The 15,795-nt window shown below is 45.1% G+C and overlaps 1 protein-coding gene across 4 annotated transcripts in view; it reads left to right on the top strand.

Annotated features, from left to right (window-relative positions):
- fndc1 (fibronectin type III domain containing 1) overlaps nt 1-15,795 on the top strand; it is a 291,318-nt gene that overhangs the window by 218,202 nt on the left and 57,321 nt on the right. For 3 of the 4 annotated variants that reach the window (XM_078229984.1, XM_078229982.1, XM_078229985.1), the window contains 2 exons: nt 2,089-2,172; nt 9,850-9,978. In XM_078229984.1, coding sequence (XP_078086110.1) covers nt 2,089-2,172; nt 9,850-9,978 — 213 coding nt within the window. Of the gene's footprint in view, nt 1-2,088; nt 2,184-9,849; nt 9,979-15,795 lie in introns of all 4 variants that reach the window. The other variant, XR_013499658.1, reaches the window with a different exon arrangement.

Genomic DNA, 15,795 nt, shown 5'->3' with positions numbered 1-15,795 from the left:
GATCCTTTTGTTCCATGGTGTGGTTCCATGCCATTCATTGAATACTTCCTTGTCAAATTACTCCTTTCAAAGTGTATTACCTCACACTTTTCAGGGTTAGATTCCATCTGTCACTTATCTGCCCATTTGACCATCCCGTCTATATTTTCTTGTAGCCCAAGGCACTCAGCCTCACTGTTAACTACCCGGCCAATCTTTGTGTCATCTGCAAATTTACTAATCCTACCCCTAGTCATCCGTAGTCATCCATCTCGTTTATATAAATGATGAATAATAGGGGACCCAGCCCAGATCACTGTTGCATGCCACTGGAGACTGGCTTCCAGACATTAAAGCAGCCTTCTGTCACTACCCTCTGTCTCCTACAACTGAACCAATGTTAAATCCACTTTATCAAATTATCTTGTATCGCATGTGAATTTACGTTCTTTATAAATCTCCCATGTGGGACCTTGTCAAAGGCTTTTCTGAAATCCATATAAACTACATCAACTGCACTACCCTCATCTACACACCTGGTCACCACCTCAAAAAATTCAATCACATTTGTTAGGCATGACCTCTCTCTGGTAAAACCATGCTAGCTATCCCTGATCAAACCTTGCCTCTCCAAGTGGAGAGGGATACTCTCCTTCAGAATTTTCTCCAATGGCTTCTCTATCACTGACGTAAGACTCATTGGTCTGTAGTTCCTTGGCTTTTCTCTGCAACCCTTCTTAAATAGTGGAACCACATTAACTGTTCTGCAGTCCTCTGGCACTTCCGCTGTAGCCAGAGAAGAATTAAAAATTTGGGCCAGAGCCCCCGCAATTTCTCCCTTGTCTCCCACAGCACCCTGGGACACACTTCATCCGGATCTGGAGATTTGTCCACTTTTAAGTCTGTAAACACCTCCAATACCTTGTCCTTCCCTGTGTCATTTTTCTCAAGAACCTTGCAGTTTCTCCCTAAATTCCATACCTTCATCCTCTTTTTCTCTTGGTGGAGACAGATTTGAAGTATTTGTCGAACACTCTACCAGTGTCCTCTGGCTCCACCCACAGACTGCGCTATTGGTCTCTAATAGGCCCTGCTTTTTCCCTGGTTATCCTCTTCCCATTGATGTACTTATAAAATATCTTGGGATTTTCCCTATTTTTACCAGCCAGAGCTTCCTCATCCATCTTTGCTTTCCTAATTGCTTTCTTAAATCTCCACTCTGCACATTCTGTATTTCACTGATGTCTCTGCTGATTTGCTCCCTTTGTACCTGCTCCATGTCTTTCTTTTCCTTCTCATCATATCCTGAATATCTTTGCTCATCCATGGTTCCCTGGGGTTGTTACTCCTTCTTATCAGCCTAGAGGGAACATGCTAGGCTTATATTCTCCCCATTATCTTTTTGAAAGCCCCTCCGACTACTCTTCTGTAGATTTCCCCACTAGTAGCTGTTCCCAGTCGACCTTGGCCTAGATCTTGCCTTATTTTACTAAACTCTGCTCTCCCCAATTTAAAAAAAGCCTTTTCTTTTACAACTTTTCTATTTCTTTCTCCATAACAAGCTTAAATTGTACATGATGTGATCACTATCACTGAAATGCTTCCCACCACCACCTCAACCACCTGTCCGGCTTCATTCTCTAGAATTAGGTCCAGCACAGCTCCTTCCCTTGTTGGACCCTCTACATATTAGCATATGTTGGACCCTCTACATAATAGTTGGTTGGACGGTTAGTTCATGATACAGAGTGATGCTAACAGCGCGGGTTCAATTCCTGTACTGGCTGAGGTTATTCATGAAGTCCTGAACCTTGCCCTTCAACTGAGGTGTGGTGATCCTCAGGTTAAATCATCACCAGTCAGCTCTCTCCTATGGTTATCTGGGACGATGGTAACTTTATTCTTTATAAATTAAATAAGCTTTATTTGCATATTCAACTGAATGCAGCTTCACAGCGATTTGCAGAGGATGAAAAATCTAAATTTTAAGTATCTAAATGAAATTCCATTTCTACTGTGTAGGGTGATAGCTTCTTGAAATGACTTACAAAAATACAAATTCTCACTGTAGTATTTTTTTGTTTGCACAACTTTGCCTTACTTCAATAGAAGAATCTTCAGGGATGGAACCTGACATGATGGTAACAGTTGCCACAGAACGTGATTCACTGGATGCGTTAGCCATTAAAGAAGGTACTGCCTGGGTATGGCTTATTTTTTGTGCTGTATTTTTTAACTTTCTGTATGCTGGACCTCTCTGTGATGTGTAGAAATTCTAATGTGCTTGAGGTTAAAGACCAGATGTCATATTTTTTTTCAATTCAATACTTTGCCTGTACTAATTTTAATGCTGTGTAAAACAGTCAGATTTGCATGTACTAGATAAGTCACATGAAACTACATTAGAACCATTTGTAAGGACTAACTGCAAAGGTGGTGATTACTGCTGCCTTTAAAATCAGCGGAATCTTACTAGTGATCTCAGTTAATCCTATAATTTCAATTAATTGATACTCCTGATTTGCATAATTCCTTTTGTTTTCTGGTTTGTGTGCTTGTTTTCTGCTTCTCTTGTAATTTAGCATACTCTAAAACATGCCAAGTCCTGTCGAGAAACATGTGTATGAGGATGTGGACCAGAAAGAGTATATTTCAGATATTGTTTCTCCAGCTGGAAAATAAAACTGGCTGCTAGCTTATTGTGTCAGTTAATAAATTGTACTTTTGTAGTATGTTGGAATGAAACCTCAAGAATATAGGTTAGGTTACATGTGCTTAGCTAGTCTAAGCAAATAAGCTCCATGTTTTATCAAATCTTATTTTACCATTGGTATGATTCATCTTCTGTATGTTTGAAAATAGCGACAAGCTTAGCAATTTGAATAATGAAACAAGAAATGGGCCCAAACCATAGCCTATGAGCATAAAACAAAATGGATTTGGTAACATGAGAAATTATCATCCAAGTGCTTTAATTGACCTTGTTCCATTTCTTCCAACATCTGTTGGAGTTTTTTCTGGCAGGAACTTTGCCCCAAAAAATTATTTTAAAGAAAGAGTACAAAAAAGACTTTAACTAAGAAGGAAACACAGTATTTCATTTACTTGGGTGGATAGGACAATATATTAGGCCATAACCTCCAGGGCCCCCAGCATCGGATTTGGCGTGTATGCCAAAGATGCACTGGGGAATTGCTCTTGGAACTTCCCTTAGTTAAGTCACTGAATTTGGATGGTTCAGCCAAGGTTACATTAATAGTTACTCAGAAAAAGTTAGAGAAATAACAATCCTTCTGACTTCAGCATAACTATTTTAAATACCTAGACTGATCCCTGAATCGGACCCCCTCCCCCATATTTGCCTTTTGAGGGAACATACTTTGACTGTGCCCTAACCATTACTTTTTTGTTCAGCTATAGTTTTTCCCACCAACCTTTTGTTCCAGTCTTGCTCCATTGAAGTCGGCTCTCCCTCTGTTAAATATTCTTACTCTGGGTTGCCCAATGTCTTTTTCTATATGTTCCACCGCTGACACTTAATCTACTTGGCCCAGGGCATCTCCACGAACCAGATCCAACAGCGCATCCTTTCTTGTTGGACTGGACACATACAGTTGCAGAAAATTATCCTGAACACAATCTAGGAACACCTGCCCCTCTCCACCCTTTACACTGTCACTGTCCCAGTCTGCAGTCGGATAATTAAAATCCCCCATTATAATTACTCTGTAACATTTGCATCTACCATAGAATAGAATCCCTACGGTGCAGAAGGAGGCCGTTCAGCCCATTGAGCCTGCACCGACAATCCCACCCAGGTCCTATCACCGTAACCCCATGCCTTTCACCTGCTAATTCCTCTGAAACTAAGGGGCAATTTAGCGTGGGCAAACAATCCAACTTGCACATCTTTGGAGTAATGTAATATGTCCAAATTTGCAGATGACACAAAGCTGGGTGGGAGGGTGAGCAGTGAGGAGGATAATTGATTTGGACAAGTTGAGTGAGTGGTAGCAAAAATGGGAAGACTATTATCCTAATGGTTATAGATTGAGAGAGGGGAATGTGCAATGGGATCTATGGGTTCTTGTCCACAGTCGCTGAAAGTAAGATTACAGGTGCAGCAGGTGGCAAAGAAGGCAAATAGTATGCTGGCCTTCATCATGAGAGGATTTGATACAGGAACAGGGATGCAATTATACAGGGCCTTGGTGAGACCACACTTGGAGGATTGCATGCAGTTATAATCATAGAAACCCTACAGTGCAGAAGAAGGCCATTCGGCCCATCGAGTCTGCACTGACCACAATCCCACCCAGGCCGTAGCCCCATATCCACCCGCTAATCCCTCTAACCTACACATCTCAGGACACGAAGGGGCAATTTTAGCATGGCCAATCCACCTAACCCGCACATCTTTGGACTGTGAGAGGAAACCGGAGCACCCGGAGGAAACCCACGCAGACACGAGGAGAATGTGCAAACTCCACACAGACAGTGACCCAAGCCGGGAATCGAACCCAGGTCCCTGGAGCTGTGAAGCAGCAGTGCTAACCACTGTGCTACCGTGCTCTGGAGGGAGTGCAGAGAAAGGTTTACCAGACTGATTCCTGGGATGGCAGGACTGACGTAAGAGAGATTGAGCCGATTAAGATTATATTCGCTGGACTTTAGAAGAATGGGGGGAGGGGATCTCATAGAAACCTATACAATTCTAACAAGACTAGAGACAGAGTAGATACAGAAAGGATGTTCCCAATGGCAGAAGAGTCCTGATGTGGGGATGCCGGCGTTAGACTGGGGTAAACACAGTAAGAAGTCTCACAACACCAGGTTAAAGTCCAACAGGTTTATTTGGTAGCAAAATCCACTAGCTTTCGGAGCGCTGCTCCTTCATCAGGTGAGTGGGAGTTCTGTTCACAGTTTGTGTCTTTATATGCCCTGTTTGTGAACAGAACTCCCACTCACCTGACGAAGGAGCAGCGCTCCGAAGAGTCCTGAACCAGGGGTCACAGTCTAAGGATAGGGGTTAGACCATTTAGGACTGAGATGAAGAGAAATTCCTTCATCCAGTGAGTCTATGGAATTTGCTACCACAGAAAGCATTTGAGGCTAAAACATTGTATGTTTTCAAGAAGGACACTCCCTGCATTTTGTACATCCTGGTAATTCTCTCTCATATTCTCTCTTGGTTCTCACACCCCTTAGTTGAAAGCCCTCCCAACAGCACGAGCACAACTAGCAAGGAACACAAGTCACAGATCTGTTCAGGTGTAACCCATTCAGCTTGCACACGTGCCATCTTCCCCAGAGTTAGTTCCAGGGATCTAAAGCTCTCCTCTGTACCACCTTTCCAGCCATGCATTCATCTGCCTTAATTCTCTCATTTCCCTATTCACTTTCACATGGCACTGGGAGTAATTGGAGATTGCTACATTTGACATCCTGCTTGCTAAGTTTCTACCTCGCCCCCTTAATTCTGAATGTAGCACCCCATACCTCCTTTCTACCTAAGTAACTGGTACCAATGTGGATCACGACCTCTGGCTGTTCATCCTCCTCCAGAAGAATCTCCTGCAACTAGTCAGTGACATCCTTAACCGTGACACCAGGGAGGCAACATACCATCCTGGAGTCACATCTTAAGGCCACAGAAATGCCCGTCTGTTCCCCTAACTCATGAACCCCATTATTATTTCTCATCCTTTCTTCCTTCCATTGTGTACAGCTGAGCCACTCATGATGCCACAAACCTGCCTCTAACTGCACTCCGGTGAGGAACCAGATAGGTGGCACGGTAGCACAGTGGTTAGCACTGCTGCTTCACAGCTCCAGGGTCCCGGGTTCGATTCCCGGCTCGGGTCACTGTCTGTGTGGAGTTTGCACATTCTCCTCGTGTCTGCGTGGGTTTCCTCCGGGTGCTCCGGTTTCCTCCCACAGTCCAAAGATGTGCGGGTTAGGTTGATTGGCCAGGTTAAAATTGCCCCTGAGATGCGTAGGTTAGAGGGATTAGCGGGTAAATATGTGGGGGGTAGGGCCTGGGTGGGATTGTGGTCGGTGCAGACTCGATGGGCCGAATGGCCTCCTTCTGCACTGTAGGGTTTCTATGACTTCTATGACTTCACCAGCTTCCAAAATGGAAAACCAATTTGTGAGCAGGACTTCAGGGAACCCCTGCATTACCTGCCTGGTTCCCTTGAACTGCTTGGCAGCCACTCATTCCCTCTCTCCAGGCTCTGAAGCTGCAGTATGACCTCTCTGAACATGCTATCAACATAGCTCTATGCCTTGCGGATGAGCCACAGTGACTCAAGTCGCTGCTTGAGCTCTGAAGCCTGGAGCTCAAGTTTCTGCAGCTGGCAGCACTTCTGGCACGTATTGTCATCTTGGGCACTGCTAGTGCCCATGACTTCCCACATATCACAGGACACACATTCCACTCGACCAAACTGCCCTGTCATTACTTTCCCTCTCTTACATTAACTTTATTTTAATTTGGATTACTCTATTATACTGGTTCTGACTGTCCCTTATTCCTGGTGTTTCTCATTTATATTCAAGTATAACTAGTTACTTTAAAAATAATACGTTTCTCCAATTTACAGCAACTTAAAAACAACCAAACAACAGTTTCTTACTAATTAATGAACTTACAGTTTTCCTGTGATGTTATGATTTGATTTTTCAATCTCCTGTTGAAGTCAGTGCAGGCCGGTTTTGAGTAGCGGAATGGCTTGCTGCCTCTCCAAATCACAGAGAAGCGGACTGGGGCTACTCTGTTCTGGACTGAATTGGATTTGCCCCTCCATCTAAGTTGTGCTTATTGCCTCTGGGTCCAGTTTTCACCAGGGTGAAAATGATGGTTACTGTTTCTGTGTCCTCTTTTCACTCACTCGCTGCTGCTTTTTCTCTTTTTATTTTCCTTTTTATTTTCCTTTTTAAGTTCTCAATCTCCATCATTCACTCTATTTCTTCCATGATCATTTTGTTTCATTGGTAAAGAAGATTGTGTCCAGGTCTATGTTGGTTAGGTCCCAGATAAGACATTGACATCACTGCATTATTATCAATTTGCATTTACAGCAGTTTGCATTGCATAATGAATGTGATCAAAAAGGGGAGGAATAAAGTCCAGTTCACTTTGCTCAGGCATTCCAACAATTTCAGGATTGAAGACATTGCAAACAGGCTGCTGATTACAACTGGTGTTAATTTGGCAAGCAAAAGCTCAACATTTATTTGGCTGTTAAAAGATTTGTTTTTTTAAAAAAACCATTTGACATCCCTTAAACTCATAGAACTCATAGAAACCCTACAGTACAGAAAGAGGCCATTCGGCCCATCGAGTCTGCACCGACCACAATCCCACCCAGGCCTTACCCCCATATCCCTACATATTTTACCCGCTAATCTACACATCCCAGGACACTAAGGGGTAATTTTAGCATGGCCAATCAACCTAACCCGCACATCTTTGGACTGTGGGGGGAAACCGGAGCACCCGGAGGAAACCCACGCAGACACGAGGAGAATGTGCAAACTCCACACAGACAGTGACCAAGCCGGGAATCGAACCCAGGTCCCTGGAGCTGTGAAGCAGCAGTGCTAACCACTGTGCTACTGTGCCGCCCCTTAAGCATGTATCATGTGAATATCAAAACTCTGAAAACATTTGAGTCCATCCTGGAGACCAATACTAATCTGCTTCCTTTTTTAAAAAGGGTGCCCCGTTATTGTTCAACCTTTAAAATCTTGTCAGAGCATTACATGTGGGATGCTGAACTTGAGCTTGGACCTAGGATTGCGAAGGATCCATATAGTGTTTCAGAGACAGAGGGTAGAATCTTACCAAAACAATGATTGTCAGGAACTGACTGAAAAGGCCGGCTTTCTCTCCAGACCATATGGCTCTTCCCTGTGTCTGTGTAGATTTGCTCCGGGTGCTCTGGTTTCTCCCACAGTCCAAAGATTGCGGGTTAGGTGGATTGGCCATGCTAAATTGCCCCTTAGTTTTAGGGGGACTAGCTTGGGTAAATCCATGGGCTTATGGGGATAGGGCCTGGGTTGGATTGTGGTTGGTGCAGACATGATGGGCTGAATGGCCTCCTTTTGCGCTGTAGCATTCTATGATTCCTACCACCCCCACAACCACCACTAACAGTCATCATCGGCATTGGACACCTCCCCACCCGCCCCCCCAACAGTCATCGCCTCCAACCCCACAGCTTCCACTTCTGCTCCCCCCCACTACCACAACGAAATGAGCCACCCTCCCCGATGAGGCTCCCACTAGTGCCCTTGGCACTGTCCCCATCTCAGTTACCAACTTCGCATTGTTATCCTGTGCCAGGGGACATTATGATGTGGAGATGCCGGCGTTGGACTGGGGTAAACACAGTAAGAAGTTTAACAACACCAGGTTAAAGTCCAACAGGTTTATTTGGTAGCAAAAGCCACACAAGCTTTCGGAGCTCCAAGCCCCTTCTTCAGGTGAGTGGGAATTCTGTTCACAAACAGCGCATATAAAGACACAGACTCAATTTACATGAATAATGGTTGGAATGCGAATACTTACAGCTAATCAAGTCTTTAAGAAACAAAACAATGTGAGTGGAGAGAGCATCAAGACATCAAGGGGACATTGCCAGGGCACTGCCTAGTTATGTCTCTCTTGCTTGTGTAAGGGGAAATTTCTCGCTTCCTACCAGCATAAAAGACAAGCAGACATGAGGTACAGTACAAAAAGGCAACACAGACTTTATTCTCTGTTTAAAATAACAAAAACTGCAGGCCTGGGGAGAGACAGCTGCTAGTCAACTGCTCTGCCTGGCCATTGTGCACTTTACAATTTATAGGGTTTTGAACTTCGCGCCAAACATATGGTAATAGGCTCATCATTTACTACATGATCAGTGCCTGCTAATAACACAAAGCAGTGGCACAATAGCAAGATGTTAAAAAGCCAATATAGATAGGTGGAATTGATCTGTGGCTGATGATGATGTGAACCCATTTCCCTGGGCTGATCTCTTTCTGGAGGGTTCCCTTTGTGCTTTGAGCTTCTTGCATAATCTAATCAGTTGAGCTATTGTCTATGTTTTCCCTCATTGGAGTCTAAAGTGATTAGGCTGTCTGAAGTGATTAAGGGGTGCCCATGAGTCATCGCATCGCTGTGAGCTGCTGACAATATTTTAAAATAAATTTGATATACACGCATAAAAATGTCCATGATATTAAGCATAAAAGTCATCTTAAGCATAAAGGTCGCCCCCTTCACTTGAGGGCTATACTCACCTTTACACGCCCGGGGGGGGGGACCTCCAGGACAGATTCTCGTCTGGGCAAACCTGTTGTCAACCGCGCCGACATGAGGTCGATAAGATATGAAAGTACAGTTAGAGGTCAGTATACGATGAGGAGGTTCTTTAATTATGTTAACATGTACTTAAATCATGGACATGAAACTGATTACATTGCTGACGATGGGCGGTGAAGATTGGAGATTGGGGTCTCGCTGGTGAGATCCACAATTTCTGGATTTTGTTGGATCTTGAGCCCCTGCTGCCATTCCTGCGGACAGAAAGTGTGGGCTCAAGATTGCCCCAATCATGACTAAAAACTCAATTAAAAGGACAGATTTTGTGTTTATGGCAGCTCATTCGGACATCTCTCTTACTCTTTCAAATTCATAATTGACTGATACTTTAGTTTTAGGACATGGGGTAAATGAGACTGAGTAAATCGGTACTGAGGTTTTCCAGAATGATGGGCCCTCTTGGGATGGAAGGGTTGAAACCAAGTTTGTGCTGGATGTTCATATCAATCACATCTTAAAAGTATCTTAATTGTGTTTATCTTGTGTTTTCTAAGGTTTTCAATTGGTTACAACTACTTCACCCACAACAACTGAGCGTCAGACAACGAGAGAGCCTGTGACGAGGACATTCCATACGATTCCCCAGTCAAAGTTTGACGTATCAGGAAACGAACGATACATAGGTATGTAAACCACTTTAAAAGTTTTACTTCTTTCATTTACTCAATGCATTCTCCGTTCGGTAGCAAGGTGGGATCTGGTTCACAGAATTAATGACAGCTTTCAGTGTATTTCTATCTCTCTCAATTCAGGTACCATGCCCTTAGAGGGCGTTGCCGACCAAGGACTCCCGTGAATTGGTCCATGGTTATGTTTGGCAAGGTACTGCAATGGTTTGCCATGCAGATTCTGGCTGACCAAGAGACTTTCCTCTCTCTGTCTGCCCTGAGAATAGTGGGAGGAATTGCAGGTTGACAATCAACCTGTTTAGCCACATTATGAACACACCTGCTGTGGTCAAATCCCAGAGTGGGTCTCGAAGCGGGATCCTCTGGCCCAGAGATAGGGACGCTGTCACTGTTTGACTAGACCTTGTTGTTTGATCATTGGTTTTAAAGATGACATGGCCAGACGTGTTCTTTTGAGAACCAAAGGGACTGGGTGCATAATCCCATGCCCAAGGGTGCAGGATTATGGTGATGATGTTTGGTTGTCCCTGATTCTTCAAATTGCACTCTTGTGAATGGTAGCTCCTTGATGCATGTGTGGAATTGCATGACGCCCCTTCATTTTTTATTTATTTATTTGTGGGACATGGGTATCGTTGACTGGCCAGCATTTATTTGCCAATCTTTAGTTGCCCTTGATCAGAGGGCAGTTGAGAATCAATCACATTGCTGTGGATCATTGACTGTCCCCCAGCCTGGGCGATTAACCTGCCTGATTATTGACTGTCCCCCAGCCTGGACGATTAACCTGCCTGATTATTGACTGTCCCCCAGCCTGGGCGATTAACCTGCCTGGCCATTGACTGTCCCCCAGCCTGGGCGATTAACCTGCCTGATTATTGACTGTCCCCCAGCCTGGGCGATTAACCTGCCTGGCCATTGACTGTCCCCCAGCCTGGGCGATTAACCTGCCTGGCCATTGACTGTCCCCTGTCAGCTCATGATCATGGTTTCACCATTGTTTCTGGAGTGAAAACTGGCGTGTTTTCCTCCAGAGAAACCAGATTTTACCACACTCTGCCAAAACAATTTTTTTGGTGGGGGGGGTTGTAATTCACCCCATTATAAAGGTAGGCAGGGCTTAAACACGCCGGCAAACTCCAGCTGCTCGGAGGTTGGGCGCCATTTATAAAGGGTGCTCCAATCAAAACTGTACTACTCCTCATCCCACCCCACCACTGAGGCCTCAGGGGCTCTCCTCCACACCCCCATTTGGAGCGAGTTGTAACTCCAAACCCCTCGCCACCCCTGCCACGTGAGCATTGGCTAGAGTCATAGAGGTTTACAGCATGGAAACTGGCCCTTCAGCCCAACTTGTCCATGCCGCCCTTTTTTTAAATCCCTAAGCTAGTCCCATATCGCTCTATACCCATCTTACCCATGTAACTGTCTAAACGCTTTTTAAAAGAAAAAATTGTACCTGCCTCTACTACTACCTCTGCCAGCTTGTTCCAGACACTCACCACCCTCTGTGTGAAAAAATTGCCCCTCTGGACTCTTTTTTATCTCTCCCCCTCATCTTAAATCTATGCCCTCTAGTTTTAGACTCCCCTACCTTTGGGAAAATATATTGACCATCTAGCTGATCTGTGCCCCTCATTATTTTATAGACCTCTATAAGGTCACCCCTCAGCTTTCTACGCTCTGGAGAAAAAAGTCCCAGTCTATCCAGCCCCTCCTTATAACTCAAACCATCAAGTCCCAGTAGCATCCTAGTAAATCTTTTCTGCACTCTTTCTAGTTTAATAATATCCTTTCTATAATAGGGTGACCAGAACAGTATTCCAAGTGTGGCCTTACCAATGTCTTGTACAACTTCAACAAGACATCCTAACTCCTGTATTCAATGTTCTGACCAATGAAACCAAGCATGCTGTCCACCTGTGACTCCATTTTCAAGGAGCTATGAACCTGTACCCCTAGATCTTTGTTCTGTAACTCTCCCCAATGCCCTACTCTTAACTGAGTAAGTCCTGCCCTTGTTCAATCTACCAAAATGCATCACCTCGCATTAAACTCCATCTGCCATTCATCAGCCCACTGGCCCAATTGTTCAAGATGCCATTGCAATCCGAGATAACTTTCTTCACTGTTCACTATACCACCAATCTTGGTGTCATCTGCAAACTTACTAATGTTGCCTCCTATATTCTCAACCAAATCATTAATATAAATGACAAATAACAGTGGACCTAGCACCGATTCCTGAGGCACACCACTGGTCACAGGTCTCCCGTTTGAAAAAACAACCTTCTAACCCTAACCCTCTGGCTTCTGTCATCAAGCCAATTTTGTATCCATTTAGATACCTCACCCTGGATCCAGTGAGATTTGACCTTATGCAAAAACCCTGCAGCCCTTTTCAAACAACGGCACAACATTTGCCACCCTCCAATCTTCAGGCACTTCACCTGTGACTATTGATGATTCAAATATCTCTGCTAGGGGACCCGCAATTTCCTCTCTAGCCTCCCATAATGTCCTGGGACACACTTCATCAGGTCCTGGGGATTTATCTACCTTGATGCGCTTTAAGACTTCCAGCACCACCTCCTCTGTAATGTGTACGCTCCTCAAGGCATCACTATTTATTTCCCCAAGTTCCCTAACATCCATGCTTTCCTCAACAGTAAATACTGATGAGAAATATTCATTTAGGACCTCACCCATCTCATGTGGATCCGCACATAGATGACCTTGTTGATCCTTAAGAGGCCCTACTCTCTCCCTTGTTACTCTTTTGCCCTTCATGTATTTGCAGCAGCTCTTTGGATTCTCCTTTGCCTTATCTGCCAAAAAAATCTATTTGCCCTCCTGATTTCTCCCTTAACTCTACTCCTACACCCCCTATACTCTTCAAGGGATTCACTTGATCCCCGTTGCCTATGCATGTCATGTGCCTCCTTCTTCTTCTTGACCAGGGCCTCAATATCCTGAGTCATCCAGGGTTCCCTACTTCTACCAGCCTTGTCCTTAACTCTAAGAGGAATGTGTTTACCTTGAACTCTGGTTAACACACTTTTGAAAGCCTGCCACTTACCAGACGTCTCTTTTCCTTCCCACAGACTCCCCCAATTAACTTTTGAAAGTTCCTGCCTGATACCATCAAAATTGGCCTTGCCCCAATTTAGAATTTTAACTTTTGGGCCAGACCTATCATTCTCCATAGCTATCTTAAAACTAATAGAATTATGGTCACTGGTCCCAAAGTGATCCCTCACTAACACTTCTGTCACCTGCCCTTCCTTACTTCCCAAGAGGAGGTCAAGTTTTGCCCCCTCTCCAGTCGGGCCATCCACATACTGAATGAGAAATTCATCCTGAATACACTCAGGATTTCTCTCCATCCAACCTTCTAATACTATGGCTGTCCCAGTCAATGTTGGGAAAGTTAAAATCCCCTACTATTACCACCCTATTTTTCTTGGAGCTATCTGTAATCTCCTTACATATTTGCTCCTCAATTTCCTGCTAACTATTTGAGGGCCTATAGTACAACCCTATCAAAGTGAATTCCCCCTTCTTATTTCTCAGTTCTACCCATATAGACTCAGTGGCCGAACACTCGGATATATCCCCTCTCAGTACGGCCGTGATGCTTTCCCTAATCAAAAGTGCAACTCCCCCTCCTCTCTTACCTCCTGTTCTATCTTTCCTATAGCATCTGTACCCTGGAACATTGAGCTGCCAGTCCTGTCCCTCCCTTAGCCTTGTTTTAGCCCAGAGGCATGTACCCATCCATGCCCTGAGCTCATCTGTCTTGCCCGTCAGGCTTCTTGTATTGAAATTAATGCAGTTTAATCTGGACTTCCCTTGCTCTCTGTTTTGCTTTTGCCTGATCTGTCTGGTACTAGGATTACTGACACTGCCTTTACTACTTAATGTGCTCTCTTGCTCCTCTGGACTTGCGGATAGCGAAGAGCATTGTCGGGCAATACAGCAGGATATAAATAGGCTGGAAAATTGGGCGGAGAGGTGGCAGATGGAGTTTAATCCGGATAAATGCGAAGTGATGCATTTTGGAAGAAATAATGTAGGGAGGAGTTATACAATAAATGGCAGAGTCATCAGGAGTATAGAAACACAGAGGGACCTAGGTGTGCAAGTCCACAAATCCTTGAAGGTGGCAACACAGGTGGAGAAGGTGGTGAAGAAGGCATATGGTATGCTTGCCTTTATAGGACGGGGTATAGAGTATAAAAGCTGGAGTCTGATGATGCAGCTGTATAGAACGCTGGTTAGGCCACATTTGGAGTACTGCGTCCAGTTCTGGTCGCCGCACTACCAGAAAGATGTGGAGGCGTTAGAGAGAGTGCAGAGAAGGTTTACCAGGATGTTGCCTGGTATGGAGGGTCTTAGCTATGAGGAGAGATTGGGTAGACTGGGCTTGTTCTCCTTGGAAAGACGGAGAATGAGGGGAGATCTAATAGAGGTGTATAAGATTATGAAGGGTATAGATAGGGTGAACAGTGGGAAGCTTTTTCCCAGGTCGGAGGTGACGATCACGAGGGGTCACGGGCTCAAGCTGAGAGGGGCGAAGTATAACTCAGATATCAGAGGGATGTTTTTTACACAGAGGGTGGTGGGGGCCTGGAATGCGCTGCCAAGTAGGGTGGTGGAGGCAGGCACGCTGACATCGTTTAAGACTTACCTGGATAGTCACATGAGCAGCCTGGGAATGGAGGGATACAAACGATTGGTCTAGTTGGACCATGGAGCGGCACAGGCTTGGAGGGCCGAAGGGCCTGTTTCCTGTGCTGTACTGTTCTTTGTTCTTTGTTCTCTTTGTTCTTTAGTTTCTGTGCTGTCCTCAACCTTCTCTTCTCTCTCCCTACTGCTTTGGGTCCCACTCCCTTGCCAAACTAGTCCCCAGAAGAGATCCCAATGATCCTAAAATCTATATCCCTGCCCCCTGCGCCAGCTCTCAAGCCACGTAATCATCTGCCTAATCTTCTTATTCCTAATCTCACTGGCATGTGGCATCGGTAGTAGTCCAGAAATTACTACCTTCGAGCTCCTGCATTTTAGCCTTCTGCCTAACTCTCTATATTCACACTTCAGGACCTCACCCTTTTTCCTACCAATGTCGTTGGTACCAATATGTACAACGACCTCTGGCTGCTCACCCTCCCCCTTAAGAATGTCCTGCACCCTTGACCCTGACACCAGGGAGGCAACACACCATCCTGGAGTCTCAATCGCGGCCACAGAAACGCCTGTCTGTGCCTCTAACTAGCGAGTTGCTTGCTCTTTGCCCGACCCTGTTCTGCAGCAGAACCAGGTGTGACGCCACAGGCTTGGCTGCCGCTGGTATCTTCCCCTGACAGTATCCAAAACGGTATACCTGTTGGAAAGGGGAATAGCCACAGGAGACTCCTGCCTGCCTCTCCTGGCAGTCACCCATCTATCTGACTGAACCTGTGGTGTGACAACCTCCATGTAATTAGTGTCTATCACACTCTCTGCCTCCTGTATGCTCCGCAGTGCATCCACCTGCCGCTCCAACCGAACAATGCGGTCTGTGAGGAGCTGCTACTGGACACACTTCCTGCAGACAAAGTTGTCAGGGAGACTCGATTGCTCCCTAATTTCCCACAGCTGGCAGGAGGAGCATACCACTAACTGCCATACTGCCCTTTATAGAGGTAAAAGAATCTCAACTCACCTTTCCCTTGCTTGTGGCCCTCCCAACATCTTTTTTTTTTGGTTAGAGGAGGGGATAGGGAGGGAAACACTAAAGTAGTGTTTGGGGTTTAGTTGTCCCTTTACAAC

The sequence above is a fragment of the Mustelus asterias genome, chromosome 15, assembly GCF_964213995.1.
Source record: "Mustelus asterias chromosome 15, sMusAst1.hap1.1, whole genome shotgun sequence".
Lineage (NCBI taxonomy): Eukaryota > Metazoa > Chordata > Chondrichthyes > Carcharhiniformes > Triakidae > Mustelus > Mustelus asterias.
This window is presented reverse-complemented; position numbering and strand designations above follow the sequence as displayed.